This window comes from Echiichthys vipera (genome assembly GCF_963691815.1).
Source record: "Echiichthys vipera genome assembly, chromosome: 1".
Lineage (NCBI taxonomy): Eukaryota > Metazoa > Chordata > Actinopteri > Perciformes > Trachinidae > Echiichthys > Echiichthys vipera.
This window is the reverse complement of record NC_139826.1, coordinates 12,369,236-12,388,907: the sequence shown is the minus strand read 5'-3', so window position 1 is coordinate 12,388,907 and position 19,672 is coordinate 12,369,236. Positions and strand designations below refer to the sequence as shown.

The 19,672-nt window shown below is 41.1% G+C and overlaps 1 protein-coding gene across 1 annotated transcript in view; it reads right to left on the bottom strand.

Moving 5' to 3' along the window:
* Positions 1-19,672, bottom strand: part of LOC310949592 (collagen and calcium-binding EGF domain-containing protein 1-like) — a 39,647-nt gene that overhangs the window by 5,506 nt on the left and 14,469 nt on the right. Inside the window, exons 3-4 of the mRNA XM_083917084.1 lie at positions 1,718-1,770; positions 107-241 (exon numbers count right to left, since the gene is read on the bottom strand). Coding sequence (XP_083773210.1) covers positions 107-241; positions 1,718-1,770 — 188 coding nt within the window. The remainder of the gene's footprint in view (positions 1-106; positions 242-1,717; positions 1,771-19,672) is intronic.

Here is a 19,672-nt window from a genome sequence, read left to right as displayed (position 1 = left end):
TATAATACACTGTGTGATGAAATGGGTGAAAAAAAAACAAACATGACATTAATAAGAATGATAGTCGAAAGTATTTAACTGGGAGATGAGAAGGGAGTGTACCGACCCAGACAGTAAGGAGATTTGTGGTTGCGGTGTCTCTCTCGGTCGAAGCGATAGCCGGGGTAACATGTGCAGACAACTCGTCCGAAGTTATCAGTACACTGCTGCTCGCAGGGTGACGCTGCACACACATCCACGCCTACAGAGAGAGAGAGCGTAGAGAGAACGCAGACTGAGTTAGTTATTCAGGATCACTGAAACCAACATTACTGTAGTCACCCAGGAGCGCTATCACCAGCTCCTTAAGTTCATAAAGTTCCACATCCACAACAGGGAACTGACCAGTACAGCTTCTACTGAGTGACAGCTCTGTGGGCCTATATCTAACAGTTACAATGTGACACATGTGTACAGGCCAGGTAAGAGCACAAGTGTAATTAATAAGCTACTGCATCAAACTCCTAACAAGCGAGTGTCAGATTAGGAATGACAACTTGATGTTGCATAGGAAATAGAGGCACCTTGGGATCGCCACAGGAATCCCGTTCTGTTATCAATGCTAGTGCTGTTGGCTAAAGTTATCAATTTCATGGACAACTTGTAACCGTCCTGAAAAAAAAATATATACCAAGTAATACATCAAGCTTAAGACATAGTGGACATCAACTCAATGGAAGTGAGCTGGGTTTAAACTTTAAAATGCTAGTAGATCCCATTCAGTAGCTCAGTGTGTAGAGACGGCTTTGGAACTGCAGGGTTGCTGGTTTAAGTTCCTCCAAGTGGACTGGTAGCTGGAGAGGTGTTAGTTTCCCTATATGGGCACTGCTGAGGTGCCCTTAAGCAAGGCACTCAACCCTAAATTTCTCAGGGTCTCATGGGCAGCCCCCTAATTCAATTTAATGCATGTGTCTAGGTCCTGTTTGCATGTGTGAATCTCAGGCCTTTGTGTGTGTGTAATATGTATAAAAACAGAGTTAAAATGCATTCCCCCTATTAAAGTATGTCTTCTCACATGTTTATAGATAGATATATACGGTACATATGTATATGTGTGTGTCTATAAACAAAACATGAGTTTTCAGTTTCCTTCAAAGGCAGTTGTGTTTGTGGAGAAACAGTGCTCTCTAGTGGCGGGTGTGACTCACTGTTATTCTATGGAGACAGAGTCTAAAGCATGTTTGAGGTTTCTCCCTGCTCTAACACACTTGATTCTAACAATTTTGAAACCTGTGACCAGCTTCAGCTGCTTGATAACAAGCACATGATTATTATCAGGTGTGTTGAGCAGGGAGAAACCTAAAACAGGCAGGACAGTGGTCCTCCAGGACCGGAATTGGGCACCCTTGGTCTTCAGTATATAACAAGTATTGATGCCAAAGACACTGAAGCAGTTAATACTTTTCACAAGGGTCCCTGATCATGATAATGTAAGCCTGATGTTCACAATTACCAGATTTGTTTATTTATATGGATGACCACAACACAATGTGGCAGTTCTCTGTGCCAAACGACAAAAATTAACCAAAATTTGTGCAATATCCGACTTTTGTTTTGTGCAGCCTGTTCTAATCTAAAAACTGCAGCAGAGGAAAAGTTCTATCAGATCTGGAGCATGTGAATCGGATGTTAGAGTTCATGAGCTAAAGTTAGAGGATAGTGTGTATGGTTAACCTACTTTCAGGTATGCACTGGCCCATCACAAATCTGAATCCTTCACAGCATTTCCTCCTGGAAAACATACAAAAAGAAAAGGTAATCAGATGTTTGTATTTCTGTCACCATTTTCACATCAACAGAGTCAGCCCTTCAGCTTATCGTCATTTAAGGAACACGTGTAGTTTTTTTTACATTTTGGGATGTACTTATTTGAAGTCTTGCTGAGAGTCTGATGAGGAGATTAATACCACTCTCATGTTTGTGCAGTATATATACAGTATGTAGCTACAGCCAGCAACCGGTTATCTTAGCTTAGCATAAAGTCTGGAAACGAACTTATCCACCTATACCAGCACCTACTGTACTTTTGTACTACTGTTACGCAATATCACATCTCGTTTGTTTGATCTGTCCAAAAATGAAATGTAAAAACCACCATTGGCCAATTTAATGAGGGGTTATCATGTGGCTATTTCTAGATTGAATCCATTTACTAGGCAACCAGCAGAGAAAAAAGAATCTGAGGCAAGAAAGAAAGTTAAAGGTATATAGAAAATTGCAATATTGCCACATTGACATGTGTCACTTTGTTAAATTTTAGAGTGTTTCCCCATACGTGAGTGGCCATCGTATTGCTGTACAACAGTGCTGTAACCAACTATTTGCACACAACACAGCATGAAATTGGGTTAACCCAGTTAACATTTTAGGTAGAAGTAGTCTACAGTACGCCCCTCCTCTGGGTAAATGAGAGAGGGGATTCTGAGCAAATAAAAGGCCCACAACTCTATTGTTATCACAAACAATGTCAAACTGTCAATGTAAAAATGCTCTCAGCTACACACCTTTAAAGTTTTGTGACTGCATCTTGCACGGTAGCGGCGCTATCGAGGTGATAAACTCTGGCTGCAGACTAACATAAAAATAAACACCTGGCAAAGTACTTTAAAACCACCTCTGTGTTAGCTCCTGCTATAGTAAGTCTCTCCAGGAACAGATGGACATATCACACCCACTGGACATATGGACGTCAACAAGTGGATACTGCACAGGCTTCAACACTTAGGCTTCAACAGGATTCAACATATGGTTAGATTGACTATAATAGACTACAGCGGCACTTTTTACTGTGAAAAATCGCCAATAACGGCGGACATGTTGCAGCAGTATCGTGGAGCATTGACCAGACCACATTTTGTCATGACACAGTAATTGTGCAACTTTGCTTGTATACACAAATACAAATACCTTATTCTTATGTAACAATTTTTTTAAATGTATTATTTTCATACATGATTTATTTGTTTAATAATGGTAGGCATTATAAGCAACAGCTCCGGCATACACCTGTTTGATGTAATTTGTGATTTATGTGATTTGTTAATGTGTTTTTGTTAAAGGTCAGTCTGAAATAAACTTTAAAATTCAAACTTCAATCTTCTCACACACACACACACACACACACACACACGCACACAAGCACGCAAGCACGCACGCACACACGCACACACATAGACTCACAGGGCAAAAACAATACCATTGTCAGTGTTCCTGTCAGAAGTTGTTGCTGACCCATAATGAAACTTAGATTTTGTATAATAAATATTTCTAAAAAGATTATGACCCCAGCTCTCCTGTTTTCATAATAATAAAAAATCCACTGATAAATGAAAAGTAGCTGCTGTGTAGATAATTATTTTCTTGATTTGTCTTCTTTCTGTTTTTACTCTCTGACCAGTCCTTGAACCCTGACAAAATAAACTCAACTAAAACTATTATTTAAACCAAAGTTTTTGCCTCTTTTACGGTCTCTGCTTTTGTGAGGTAACCTCACAACAGTTCAGTAGATGCAGTACTTTTGAAACAGCATTGTGCAATGAATATTGGGAAACAATTTCTCCACAAATTGATTTATGGTGTTTGGCAACGACTCTCGTCCAGCCATCCCGCAACAATCCACCACATGTTACAGACATTACAGTTGAAAAAACAGAGAGGAAATGGCTCAGAAATTGAAGCAACAAAGCCACGCAACAAATATTACACACACAAGCACATGCTTGAAGAAAACAGGGAAGAATGCGCAAATCCTGTCCTAAAAATGGCATGCTGTTACCGGAGGGGAATTAGTGTGCTGCCTCATTCACGGCCCCCTCAAGACAACAAGTTACTTTTATTCTCCTCCAGCCTCCATGCAGTGTAACCCTAAATCACTCTGATCCCCCCTCTCCTGAATGAAAAATAACCTATAAAATGGCAAGGCCGGCCTAAACTGATGAGATCCAGATGAGAGCAGCTTTAATCTACAGCCTGTAGCTGGGAGTGTTGAGAGGGATGGATAAGGCCGAGCATGGAGCGGTGGAGGAGGAGACAGGGCAGAGAATGATGAGTTGTCACTCATTCAGTCAGTCAATAAATCTGCCGTTCAGTCAGTTAGTCAGTTGGTTTAGATAAGGCACTGCAGTAAGAAAATCACTAAAAAGTCTTTCAAGCTCATCTGGTTTTGATTTGACACAAAAAGTCACAATTTCTTAAAACTGAATTAGTCCTGACCATCCTTAACATTGGGATTGGGACACAATCCTTCCTTTTAGGAATTCAGACTATGGGGATTCACCGATTAGATACACCAGATCTGCATTGGTGCATTTATTGACCATATCGGTTATCAGCCATGACAGAGTTACATTAAATCAAGTTTCTTTCGTTTTTATTATGTTAGCGACACAGCAATCTCTAGCCTGATGTCATAAAAATGTTTCCCATGACTACACTCCAGTTGGGATAAGTGTTTTAAGTCTTTTAAACAACAGAAATCAAGTTCATGGCAGTCTAGCAATATAGCCTACATTTAATGCAGATGAGTATTTACTGTCCATCACGTGACTGGAGCCGATCCCAGCTGAGATTGGACGTGAGGCGGGGTACATCCTGGACAGGACGCCATTTTGTAGCAGGGCACATAAGACAGACAACCAGATACAACAGATAATTGTCGCAAAAACCCTCGGAATTTCTCAGAAATGGAATCAGCAAGATGATAAAGTGTCCTCTGTTCTCTCTGTTTCCTGTTACTGTTGGACTGTCTGAGGTTTGCGAAGGTAAAGAGAAAACTGAACCATAGGAATGTTGGGGTGCATGTTAGTTTTTGTATTGCAGGTGAGTTAACACAACAGCCCCTTTCACACATGCACTGCAAACCTAAAATTGACTTACATTACCCAATAAAGCTGTATGTGATAATACAAATGTCCAAATCAGTTGGATTGAAGAAAATTCAAAGGAAATTCAAGGAACGACAAGATCAGTTGTTTTAATGTTGAATGTTTGGGAGCGAATTACAAACAAGCTAAGTAACTGCAGTATCGTATACATCAGGTCCTACCTCCTGCATGTTCTACCCAGGTGCTACCCCTTCCCTAAACCAGTCGTACACAGAAAATATCCTGCTGTGTGCTATATATGTGAAAGGGCAACTTCAGAATTATGCAGACCTGATTCGTCGGACGTTGAGTTCATATGAGCAAACGACTGTGGGTCTGTGAGAACGTATTTAGGCACAGCAGTTCCTTGGGCTAAATGTCAGCACGCTATCACATATGTGATGCATGTGTGTGAGTATATGGGAGCCTTGCTCTGTCTTCACTGCAGGACTATAGATAAATTAGCGTTATCTCAGAGACTTAAGCTCTCTCTCATCTCCTTTGTATCCCTCTAGATTTACAGCATTAGACTTGGCTCTTTTCAACTTCCACTCTGGATCCAACATTGTGTCTGCACATACTTCTAATTCCTCCACACACTAACACACATCCTTACATACTGAAACTATAATGCTAGTGGTTACCAACCGAAAAAACAAAGTTCCAAGAAGTATCAAAATTGGAAAAATTTAAATTTGAATGATTTAGCGAGAAGTCCTTCACCACAAGCATTCACCAACACTTTTTGATGCTCCACAGTCACACTTATAAACACAACATTAGGGTTGTGAACAAAAACTGTTAACGTTAACTTTGGTTTAGGCACCAAAACTACATGGTTAGGTTTAGGAAAAGATCGTAGTGCAGGTTAAAATAAGTATATCTGTTATGTAATTACGTTTCACTTTCACATGGGATGGGACACAAACAGGACACGAACCGAGGTTACGGTTCAGTGTGTGTTTGACACAACCATCCACCCCAGCCTCCTCCCTATCAGTTTAAGGCTTGTTATACCATGTCACCTGACTTCCGGAGCACTTGCTCTATACTTGTAGTATAAATGGCTATAATTTTACATTGGAGTCAGTTGCAAGCCTGGTACGTTGCCTACAGACTTGTGGTGAAAAACGTTAAATGGTTTGCAGAGACGTACAGAATCAACATTTTTTCTAGCAGTGTTGATGGAGTTGGTAGATATAGCTTTACTACATGTCTGTGGCATCTGATAAAAATAAATGCAGAAAATGCAGAAGGATTGTTTTAAATGAAGTACTATATTGGTATCGGTATCACTTTTAAGTGTAATTGCAGTGCATTCCTGCTCCCCCAAGCTAATCAGTGTTAGCCATGTCTGGCTGCTAGCGACTATCCGGGATTTTTCTGTTAATAGGTGATCAAAGAAAAAACTGTCTCGATGGCTTATAGGAAATATATGAGTGCTGAAAAAGACCATGCAATGCAAACATGCTGGAATAATGCTTTAAGTGTACTGGTATTGGTTTTTATACAATACCTAGCACTTTTAGTGGTAAATCATCACAAATTTGCAGATTGGTCAGAAATGTGAAACAAGCTCAAACAGACCAACTGGAAGCTCACACAAGAAAGTAAACAAGAAAGATAAAGACATGAAAGCCAGATACAGAACCAAGAGGCCAGCAAATACCAGAAGAAATCCAACTCATATCAAAGATCCACAGAGCAGCAAAGGCCAACTTATCTCACTATAATGCACTACAAAGGCACGTAAATCGACAGGCCGTCTGTCAGTCAGAAATGCAGCAGCCTCAGCAGTTCTCCCCTGGGTGTTTGTGATGGACAGGACATGGAGGCCGGGGCCTCTGGACAAGCAGAAGAGGGTGGAAGGAGAGGTGACCCGTGTGTTTTTGTTTTGGGATGTGAAAGTATGTTGGTCAGAAAGGCAACAGGCCCGGTCAACATGACACAGGCCATTACACTCAGTGGAATCTGACTTGTGTGTATGTGTGGAAGTTTGTCTGTTGAAGTGTGTTTGTCTTTTAGTAGTAGTGTTATTTGGCATAAAATATCAGTAATCTCAGTAATCCCATCCAAAGAACGAGAGAGAGAGAGAGAGAGAGAGAGAGAGAGAGAGAGAGAGAGAGAGAGAGAGAGAGAGAGAGAGAGAGAGAGAGAGAGAGAGAGGGAGAGAGAGAGTGAGACACAAAGAGAGAGAGACAGAGAGAGAGAGAGAGAGAGAGAGAGAGAGAGAGAGGGAGGAGAGAGAGAGAGAGAGAGAGAGAGAGAGAGAGAGAGAGAGAGAGGGAGAGAGAGAGTGAGACACAAAGAGAGAGAGACAGAGAGAGAGAGAGAGAGAGAGAGAGAGAGAGAGAGAGAGGGAGAGAGAGAGAGAGAGAGAGAGAGAGAGAGAGAGAGAGAGAGAGGGAGAGAGAGAGTGAGACACAAAGAGAGAGAGACAGAGAGAGAGAGAGTCTGTGTGAGGGCTGGGATATCATCCAGTAATTGGGTACAGCCTTTTAATGTCAGTCAGGGTTTATTAGTGAGACCGATCCATGACGTTAGCAAGCTCCCTCTCCTCCTCTCTCCTTTTTCATGTCCTCTCTGTGCACTTTACTTCACTCGTGCTACATCGAGTCTGTGATTTGAAACATGTCGATTTGTATTCAGGGCATTCTATGGGCCTTTTGTTTCACGGCGCACTCCATTGGTTCACTAGTTGTTGACATAATCTCTGTCTCTCTCTCTCTCTTCTCTTCAACCTGACAAGTTGTTGGCCTCCTGTTGCCCTCTGTTCATGAAACTTGATGAAGTGTCTGCCTTTTCCATCTATATTTCATTCAGAGGAATCTTTTTTCTGCCCTCTGAAGACTTGCTGAGGCCAGGCGAACAAGGCCAAAAGCTACTTTTAAACTACACCACCGAACAGCACCTGCCTGGAAGTTTTTTACAATTGGTTGAATCAACTTCATTTTAAACATTTAAAAAAGTCTGTTATATATGATGAATAAGGATATATGATGAATAATGATATATGATAAAACAGCCATGCATGGTGACATTCACTGCACTGCAGTGTTCAATGGATTTTGACCTGAATTTATTGGTGAACTTTTCAATTCCTCACAATTATTCTAATGAATTGAACACCTTGTATGAAACCGGGTATTGTTAGGATGTGTTGTTGAACTGTGCCTATATCAGGTCATGGCGTAGCAGGTAATATCTACTAACATATACAGATTGACCTGCAGTATTGACTCTTCTTGCTGTGTAAGCCTATAGAATGAATTATGCTGTAATCAATATCCCTTTTCATGTTTCACAGCTAATCAGATTTGCATTATGAAAAAAATATGGATGATTGAGTGGTTTGTTGAGTATTTAGACAACCGCTCTTGGCCTCCGTTAACACACTGTCAGTGTGGATATTGTAAAGTGTGACTGCTGGCTGTTGTTTTTGACAGTTTGTGTATCGCAAAGCACGATACATAAATAAAGAACTTGAAATACTGTAGACTGGACATTACATAGCCCATACTAAGCCATTAAAATGCATCGATGGGCTCATACACAATCCTATAGAAAGTCATGATACCCTTTTGAAATAGTGTTTTTGATTTTACTTCAGAATAAAATCAGCTGTTCATTGAGGACTCCATTCCTAGTAGTGCATGGTAACACAAAAAATTCACCATGGTTGGAAAGATGCTTTCAAAAGAGCTCCAGGATAAAGTTGTGGATAGGCACAAGTTAGGAGAAGGATATAAAAAGATTTCAAAGGCTTTAACTATCCCTCTGACTACCGAGTATTGTCAGGAAGTGGAAGGCATATGGCACCACCAAGACCTCACCAGATCGGGCCGCCCCTCCAAACTGGAGGACTGAGCCAGGAAAAGATTGATCAGGGAAGCTACCAAAAGGTCCATGGTGACTTTGAAGAAGTCACAAGTCTTAATGGCAGAGATTGGACGGTCTGTGCATGTGACAACAATTTTACAAGTTCTACATGTTTGGCAGGGTGGTGAGAAAGAAGTATCTTCTGAAAAAATGTCACACTGAGTCTCGTAAAAAAAAAAAAAACATATTGAAGATTCTGATGCCGTGTTGAAAAAGGTTACATGGTCAGTTGAGACCAAAATTGAACTTTTTGGGGCTGAACTCCAAGCGCTATGTTTGGCAGAAACCAAACACAGCACACCACCCGAAACACACCATAGCTACAGTGAAGCATGGTGGTGGCAGCATCATGTTGTGGGCTTGTTTCTCTGGGACTGGGCAGTTGGTCAGGATTGAAGGGAAAAATGGATGCTGCCAAGTCCACCCAAATTCTTGAGGAAAAGCTGTAGCCCTCTGTTAAACACTTCTAGCATGACAAAACACACTAAAGGACAGGAAGGAGAATCTCCTAGAGTGGCCGAGTCACAGCCCTGCCCTGAAGAAGAAGAAAGAAGAAGAATTACTTTATTAATCCCGCAATGGGAAATTCGATTTTTTTCACTGTATTATTATTCATGTTACACACACACAGGCCCGAAATACACACACACATGCACAGACAGGACCTATATACATGCAATTAATGGAGAGATGTTAGAGCAAGGTGGCTGCCAGTGGACCGGCACCCCGAGCAGTTGGGAGTTCGGTGCCTTGCTCAACAGCACCCCGGCAGTGCCCAGGAGATGAGCTGGTACCTCTCCAGCCCCCAGTCCACGCTCCATTCATGGTCCACACCGGGACTCTAACCAGCGACCCTCCGGTTCCCAGCCGAGTCACTTATGGACTGAGCTACTGCCGCCCCTAAATCCTTTAGAACATCTGTGGATGGACTTGAAGAGTGCAGTCCATCTCCGCTCACCACAGAATCTGACTGAACTCCAACAGTCCTGCAGGAAGAATGGGGAAATATTTTCCAGTCTAGCTGCACAAAGCTGTCAGAGACAAATCCAAACAGACTGATGGCTGTAATTAAAGCAAAAGGTGCCTCCACAAAGTGTTAAATCTGGGGATTTATCACTTTTCCAACTCTGCTATTCTAGTTTTCAATTTTTTATACATTTTCAGAAAATTTGACAAAAATGTTGTAAGGCAAAATGTGTAAATCACACTGGAAAAATGTTTTTTTTTTAAATGTAATATCATTTCAGGCTGTAAAACAAAAAAAATGTCCTAATGGTATTGTGACTTTCTAAAGGCACTATATATACTGTATATGCAACCTCTACAACTACTCCACATTGAGTCTGCAGGCCAAACTGACCTGAACCCCTTCAAAGCATCCTATACTCCATCCCTGTCTTGCCTCCTCTCTAGTGGGTACCAACATCCTCCCACCAATCCCTTGTGTTGGAGGTGGCTGACCCAGCAGCTACCTGCAAAGCCAGGGGTGCAGGCACGACCCCAGTCTCCTGCAGCAGCTGCTGCCAAAATCTGCACAGCAGCACTGGAAGCAACATTGAGACAGGATCCAGAGGCAGGCCTGGACCTGGATCACTTTACACTGAAGAGTATATACTTTAGCAAAGGGGTCTCCTTCCAAGGCGGTGGGGGTTGGGGAGGGGGGGGGGGGGGGTGTTGCTCACAGTTATGGTTTCCCATCCAGAGTTACTGTGATTTATTTGTGCATTTGCAGGCAGGAATGCGCTACAAAGACAGGATATTCATTATAGCATCCCAAGAAAACCCAACTACCTCCCCAAGTCCCCAGCCCAGACAGTGCAGGGGTCCTGGGGGCAGGGCACAGTATGGACGATGCTTTCCATAGACGATGCTGTCACGATGTATCATGAGTCCCACTCACATTACAGTCATGTCATTCGCCTGGTTTGTAGGTAGAGTTTCTACATGTAAGGGAGATAATAGCGTTCTGTTCAAGCTGCAGGAAAAAGGTGGCCCACATCAGATTTTGTTTTTCGCACATGTGACTCTTTTTTTCCATAAAAGTGTGAACAACACAAATTACATGGAATCAGACTGATTCAGATTTGGGCCACTTTCATGTCTGGTCCTAAATCAGATACAGACTTTGACCTGTACTCTCAAAACATTTTATCTTTCTACTAGGAGGACTCCTAAGTAGCACTAAAATGTCCTAACTAAGAGTGTCTTTTACTAAGGAATTGGAAAAAGTCTTAATCTAAGAGAAGGTTGACCCCGGGATGATGTCATGTTTACTGTAACTGTGATTGGCTCTTTTTAATCTCTGTCAGTAAATTCTTGACAGAAATACTGTAGGAGGTATGTGGCTATATCCACACAAAGATTTTAAAATGAACTGTCAGCTAAGTGTGACTGATCTAACATGAACAAAGAGTGATAAAGGCTACTGACTAGTCAATTATATGTGCAGCTCATTATCAGCCCCTTATATGTCTGGCAGCTCGTTAACAATTAGCAGGTATCCATGTAAAAAGCCTTATATTTACCAGACTACAATAACTATCGCTGATAGTGAGAGGTGCAAACTCAAACAAAATGAAATGCAAAAACAGCTTTTGCTTTTTGCATTTCATTTTCATCAAATTGTGCATGAAAGGAAGGACATTATGAAAGGAAAAAATTCAGAGCTGGAATAACTGCAATAACTTTGTTATTGTTCTGTGCATGCAGGTCAGTTCAATACCGCTGCCAGTTCATGCTGAAATCTGATTTGGGCCACATTTGAAAATGTGAACGGCCAAACAAAAAAAAATCCAATCTGTGCAATGAATCCAAATTGAGCACTAAGGCTTGCAGTGTGAACATGCCCTTAGAGGCTTCAGTATCCCTCTCTTCTGATATCCTTTGCATTAAATCAGATCTCCTATGTACCGCCTCAGATTGCAAAAATGCGGGATGATCTGAGCGTGATGTTAATGAGAAAGAAATGAGGGAGGAGGACATTGACAGGAGGAGAAGGAGGAGGAGGTGTTAAAAGACAGGGATGAAGGTTGTTGTCAGCTTAGTTTCTCTCTTGGGACTCTGGTGGGAGGAACACAGGAAGTGGAACTCAGTGGAGGTCAATGGCCTCTTGACACGCCAGGACAGGAGACCGGCCATGTGTGTGAATATGTGTGTGTGTGTGTGTGTGTGTACATTTTGTCAGTTTGATGGATGCTTCTTACTGATGTGGCTTATACGTGTTACAATTACAGCATGCTGTATTCATCAACCATGCTGTAATTGATTTATTTGCTCAGCAACCCGCACAGTCGCGAGTAGTTCAAAAACTTGGCTGGTTGTGCTGTGTGTGACGGTGTGATGATGGATTACGCTGGAACACATTAACATGATGAGACCAACAATAAAACACATTTTTGGAGTCCTGCCATGTCCTTTCTTTATATATATTCTTTTGTGAGTCATTGTTGATCATGATGTTGAGCTTTTTTGGTTTTATCTTTTCAATATGTTGCTAATTTGGTAGCATTTTTAGAGATTTTGTTTGGAAGCTGTTTTATTCATAAAACCTTTACCGTTTGCGTTTTTTCAAATCCCCAGCGAAAGCAAATTTAAAAAACTTCATGAGAAGGCTAAATTAATTTGTACTTTTCCACCCATTTAACTCAGATTTTTATAATCAAAAGGTCCTAACCTCAAAAAATACTCTTGGTATCCACAAATTCAACAAAACCAGCCTCTACTTCACTTTCCTCCCAAAGGTGTGAAGGTGTTGGGCACATGTAAAGCTCTTTTAGTGTTAGCATATGATTGTGTGTGTGTGTGTGTGTGTGTGTATTCTTTCGTAACTCATGTGAGTATACATATGTGAAGGTGTTAGTCTGGCGAGCATGAGCACGTCCTCTCTGTTTATTTGCTCTGCCAGCCCACTTCCAGGTCCCAGGCCTCGGGGGAAACATCTGAGCTCTGGCCTAACAGAGGAAGCTTTGACTGGGAGCACAGGAGGTCTGAACCACTTCCACCAGAATACATGCTGACCTGCACTCCTCCTCCCCCGTTATGCCTCACCTCTCCCCACTCGCATCATCTTTCCATCATTTCTCCTGCCATTCTCCCATCCTGACCCCCTCTTTCAAAATACCCTTTAACCTTTTCGTTGCTTACTCTAATTTCCCCACTGTCATCATTGCAGGGCCATAGGATTATTTGAGACAACCATTGAACATCTGACAATTTCAGTTTCTCACTAACTTCATCAGATGAACATTGTCTGAGTGTCTTTATTGTTGTAAATTAACTATTTTGATAGGATCAAATATGTATGGTTAGGAAAGGTCCCTAAGCATGGAGCTTGAGGCTCGGATTACCAAGAGTGTCAAACTTGGTTTGAGTCGGACTGGGGACCTTTATTGCATCTCTCTCTTCCTTGTTTTGTGTAATCTCGCTACTGCCATTAATTGATGAAGGTTTTAATGCCAAGTAAGTAATATGACAGCGTATTCTCATCAACAGGTTGTTAGGATATCATACAAAAAATTCTGCACAAAAACTTGTATGATATCTTACGAAAACAGCAAATGGAAATGGACCGTGAGGTGGTGATGGACTAAATGTGGACTGCAAAGGTTACTTTTGGTGTCGGTTAGGTTTAGATACCAAAAATACCATTACGTGACCGGTTTTAGCCTACAAAAGGTTTTAAGGGTAAGGCATCAAAACGACTTGCTTAGGATTAGAAACCAGGTCTTGGCTTGGCTTGGTATGCCCCGGACACAAACGGCTACCGGAAACTAACCCTGCTCGCCCGAGTGGAAGTCCTGTTTTTTGGGATCCACCACCCCAACATGCGTCCTTAAGTGGAGATTCGCTGTCTTATATTACGTCCCTTTCTTTTAATACGTAGAATACACTTGAAAAAATTACAGCACCGTACTTTTCGTTGTTATATGTACAAACATGTATGAGAACAGCTTGTAGATGGAAGTGTTAAAAACTGCAGTTCCTGGAGTTGCCCCTTGATGCTCTTAAAGTGAGTCAATCTCCATAGACCCTATGTTAAAATGCACATATTTACAGCAGAAATAAACATGTTTACAGCCTGGTATGAAAAAAAAACGTTTTTATAGCTAATTTCCCCCATTCACTAGAACGGTAGGGGCAGAATTTTTACATAACTCACCCAATTAAATGATATTAAGGGTTAAAGTTATGCAAATTAAGGGCTGGCTGGTGGATGCCATTTTATCCAGTTGCCCAGCACTTCTGTACAACATTTCTGTCTATAGCAAAGGTTGCCAGGTACAGTTTTGTTATAGTTTCTGTACATGATACCAAAGCTAACAACCTCTAATCTACAGGATGCTGCAAACAGTCAGTGTTCCCTTCACCGAGAACAGCGAGTTACAGCACAAAATTCTCTTGACAAGCACAAACTTTCATTTTTTTATAGTTACATATTAAACAAAAAAGATACAAATGTGTTAATTGGTGAGTTTTAGGGGTGCTGGAGGCCTTTTTATCACTTTGGACACAGCTAGGCAACCCCACCGCACAATCACTCAAAAATAATGAACCATTTCTTTAAAAGCGAGTCAAATCCTTAAGATATGATGAATAGCAAGGGAAATAATCATAGAACTGTTAGGGTTATTCAAAGTGTTTGTGTGGGACCAGACCCCGTTCTTCCTTTCTGTTCACTGTTCCATTATACACAAACCTCAGATACCACAGACCAGATTCCCTGATGATTGAGAGTGATGCAGAATCTCACCAGCTCATTGTGACATTTAGCAAATTCCCTCCATTCATCATGGATGATTTCCCACAAACATCTGGCCAGATTATAATACAATTTAGTCAAATTATTCATTTTCACATTTCATGCCAAATTTCCAAATTGACTCATAAGTACTATGGTTTGGTTTGTAAGTGCTCTGCCATCAAGAGACAGCAACATTTATGGGAAGACGTTAAAAGGAAGGATTTCATGAACATAACGACCATGTCTTGAGCTTTTCCCAGTGGTGTCTCGTCGTCCAGGCTCAGTATCACTGCAGGAATGTTGCATCTCTGACCCTCCACGTGATTCGCTCTGACCAAGTCTACAGGGATATAGAGGTCTGTTATCCTCCTGTACCTGACAGCAAAGAGAGGTCAGCGAACATGTGGGGGAGGACATGAGGAGGGATTTTCAGAAAATCTATGTTTCCAGCTACATTTCTATGCAGACAGATGGGAGTCAATGTTTAAAATGTTGCATAAAAGACATAAAAGATAAATTAGCCTAGTATCCATCAGTATGACTGAAGTGAATCAAGGCCCTCCGGACCAGAATCAGAAAAGACATCATACTACAAGTTTATGTACTAATCAGTATTACTAAGATAATATAAACTTTACTCTCCCCAAGGGGAAATTTTGTTTGGGCAATAGTGCTACACACAGCTGCAATCAACTAAAACCTACATACAACAAAAACACCCTGTGAGATGAAAGACATGAATATAAAATTGAGGGAAACAATGTATAAAACTAAAGTTTGAATGCCTCCTTGCTTACATTATCTAAGGATTAACATGTTTTCATGGAGACGTTGGGAGGAAAGAAAGCTTGAAGCGGTTGTTTTTACATTTACTGTCTCTATAACATCTACCTGAACTTAATAGTTTGTATGAAAAATGCGCGATCGTACGTGTAAGCTAAATATATTTTTACTGTTGGATGGACAAATATTTCACAGATGCCCTATTAATGCATGCAATAACTGTAATGTTTTGGGACAAAAACACTTTGACTTACTCAGTGGTCCACTAATAGCAGATGTTTGTCTAGCCTGGAAACCAGATGAATCTGCTAAACTCATGTTTAATTTGCTCTGGCAGATAGGTCTGGCTCCTCTCACATTCAGACAGATTTCCACTCAACCTGGACCAATCACACCTTTTATCTCATGTGGGGCGGGTGTAAGATGACGACTGACAGCATCACCGTCCAGTCTTCAGGTCCGTTTAGCGCAGTTTCCCAGGCTCGCAAACCTCTAATCAAACTGTGAAACTAGACAGCACTAATCAAACATGACTCAATATTCTGTAACAGTATTGTCTATTTCTCACATAAAATGTTTTCAGAAACACATTTAGTGTACTGTTTAGCTGTAATCTGAGGAAGTTTGTTTTTCATGGAGCAAACATTGTCATTTTCATTGCTGTGACTGGTAACTTAATGTGTCCAGAGGGGTTTTGCTCAGAAATATTAGCATATTGCCAGTGTTTTTCAATCCTCATGCATTGTGTCATTTTTGGCTTAACATATTGGCATAAAAATAAGTGGATGGGAACCCAGCTGCGGACTGGTAAAATTCCTCATGCCAGTCATCAGATGTGAGTATGATAGAGGGAAGATGTCAAAAGTAACACTTATTCTTACTTGATTTAAGTTTTTATACAAATGCCAATAAAACACAGTTTAGCCAAAAGTTTAAGATAAGGGTGAGTGAGAGAAACTAAGCGGTGAGGTCAAGCTAATGACAGATGGCTCATAATGATGTGTCTGGTTGCCTTTTCATGCCAGACAGGAAAGCTGTATTAAAGGAGGACCTTTTACTAAAAATTCCACTAGAGACTAACTCAAAGGAATGTACTGATAACTGATAAGAACTCAATGGTTCTCTAAGTCGTCTAAATGGTTTTGTGACTCGCTTGATGACATGATGAAAAATCCTGGAGGCATCAAGAGAGTTATAACTGTTTTCAGTTGCAAGTCCCCAGTTTTAACACTCCACACCTCCTCTGTTCTGGGTTTTCAATTTTGCTACATGAGACAAAGCTCCATGCGTACAGGAACATGCACCCTGCCGGGCTTAGCGATTTCAAACAATACTGCATCAACTATATCATTCGAGTCTGCTATCAATTGGACGGTGATTTGTTTAGTTGAGGTATCGACAGTGACAGTGCAGCCATAAAGGGAGTGAAAAGAGCTAATCTAGAGCAGATTGTACACAAAACTCAAACAAGAATAGAAAAACAACAATTGTGCTTGTCCAGAGGGACGTTCAGGTGCACGATAATCAGAAAAAGCTGGAAGATGATGTCTAGAGTCTTTTGGGAGGTCTGACTCGGGTCTACAGCTCTACGAAGACAATTATCCCTCCATTAAACACAGGAAGCGTAACTTAAAGCCCTTGTAAAAGTTTTCTCTGAGAAAATGAAGACAGAGGATCGCATTAAGTGCTTCTCAGTGTAATGAAATGACAAAAACTCAGAGCGGAAAAAATCTTGTGTCAATTCCGAGTGTGAGAGAAAAATGAACAGGTTGCTGTTCCCACAGCTTGGGGTTTGTTGATCACCATCCAAAGTATACAGAGAGAAAACGCCAAAGGGAGAAAAGAATATGATAGTTTGAATAGGATGCCCCTGTGGACTTGTGGATGCAGTGCAAACAATCCGTTAGCAGAGCGTATTCAGTCTGAATGTGTTGCCCTCATGTGCGAGCCAGCTATTTGTTTCCACTAGATGAGAGACGGGATTTCACCAAGTATTTTAACGTTTAGCTGAAGGCAAAAAGTCACTATGCCACTGTGTTAATGATGAGGACTGAGCTGAAGACAGAGCTGTCAGTGCCTCACTGAAATCCTCTGGATGATAAACAGTAGGCTGCTGCTCGAGGGAATTTAATCCCCAGAACACACACGAACACATGCAATATGTACATACGATATATGCACACATGTTTACAGTTTATCCGATGCCCCCCTCAATACCAGCAGACATCTACAAAGTAAGACTGCACCCACTCATGCACATGTTTACGAGCCCAAAGTTTTATCACATCTAATGTGCAGTATGTGCACCTGTGCACACACATGCAGACAAACACACATACAAGTATAAATGTTGTGATATTCAATCCAGACATCTACAAATCATAACAGCATGCACGAAAATATATTCCCAAACTACTCATAAACATATGTCCAGACACACAAAACACACTCTGATGCAGGCATCTGGTCCTTGTTACCTGTTTAGAGCCTAAATCAAATCACCTCCTTCCATTCTTCAGTCAGGGGTTTCCTGCTGTTTGACAAAATTGGTTTCAGCACCTAATTTAACAATTTAATGTTTGTCAATGTTTGCATTGCTCCTATCACTAGAGGAAAATCCACTGGTAGTGGTTGAAATTTAAAATGTGCAAGTTTTATTTAGTGAAGATAACAATGTTGATCACAGTAGGAGATGAAAATACAGATGCACAGTTTCAAATCACAAAGAGAAAAACTACAACGTCAAACTTGCAGTAGGGTGTTTTTATCAGCAACAGCAGCAATGTAATAGCTTGTTTCATGGCTTGTAGGGGGACCTCTGACTGCAGATTCCAGCAGGCCCTGAACATTCAGCCCTGCAGCGAACAGTGCGAGACACACACCAACATACAGCACGCAGAGTGCAGAACATGTGAACGCACACGTCTGCTTCTCATCACCTGCTACAGATTGAATAGCACTTCAATGATGTGATACATTCTAGCTCGTTTCTTATTTCTCTCTCCATCTGTCTCTCAGACACAGTGAGAGGAAGAGACACTACCAGCTTGCAGTGCACTTCACTGACATAAATATTAGCTTACCAGTCTGATGAAGTACTCGACCCATAGACATTCTGCACTTTGATATTACCTGACCCTCGCCCCAATTTTGTTTTGCCTTGCTTCCACCTAGCTCCACTCATCCATCTGGGATTGCTCCATAGGAGAGGGATTTGGGGACCTGTGAAAAATGGTCAGGTCAATCAGGTCCGCCGGGCAGGATTTTTATAGATGTGACGTAGCGGAGAAGCGACTGTTTTGATTAAGGCAACAGTAACGGCTCGAATCGATGAAGTTTGCTGTGCGCAAAGTTGCCTAACCTATGTGGATGAAGAAGAAGAAGTGCAATTCACACAAAGACAGCAGCAAATATGTGGAGGGAAGATGCGATTTGGCAACTTCTGTCAGTAAGGATTGACGCCAAAATTGTCAGACAAATTCAAGGAACGGTAAGAGAATTTGTTGTTTGGAAACAGGGCTTGATACTAACTTTTTTGCACACCAGCCATTGTGGCTAGTGGTTTTCAAAAGTTACTAGCAACTCAGCATTCTCACTAGCCACAAATTTGGTTATAAAGTATATTAAGAAAAGAATTCCCTATAAAAGATTAATTAGAGAGATACATCTACTGAAAAAAAAACCTGGCAAGATGAATACTGTCTGTTTAAATACAGTATCTATTGACAACATCATTAATAAATAAACACTGAAGTCTAATGCAATTCAAATACATACAATTCATAAAACATAGAACATTTAAATATTTTTAATTGAAAGCCTTAGTAATTACTCTATATACAGGATATCTAAGCAGCAATCACGTACAAGTGCATCTCAAAACATTAGACCATCGTGACATTTTTTCCCCGTATATTAGATGAGTTACTGAAACTTTGTGTTCTTTTACAGTTTCAAATTTTAAGTTTGTGTAACAAATCACAACAAACCCACCTTTTTTTTCCCCCGCCGGAAGAAAAATACAGTCTGTGCCATCCTTTGTTTTCCTAAAGGCATCATACGTTAGCCACTCTCTACCTGCCTTCCACTTGTCGTTGAAGACTCTTTTCTTTTTCCACCACATATCGATGGTTGCTAATCACGTCTGGGTCTACTTCTCTAGTTGTAACTGTGTTTCTCAACTTAACAGTTTTTTTTTGTCCATCCAACACTGAAGTGTCGTCCGTCACGAGTGCTCATGGGAGTTGTAGTGTCATTGTATCACTTTGCCAACAGTTTATTAATTCAGATGACCTTTAGGAAGTCTAAAATTAAATTCAACCAGCCAAAGTGGCGAGTAGGAGCAACTGTGTTACCTGCCAAAACTGAA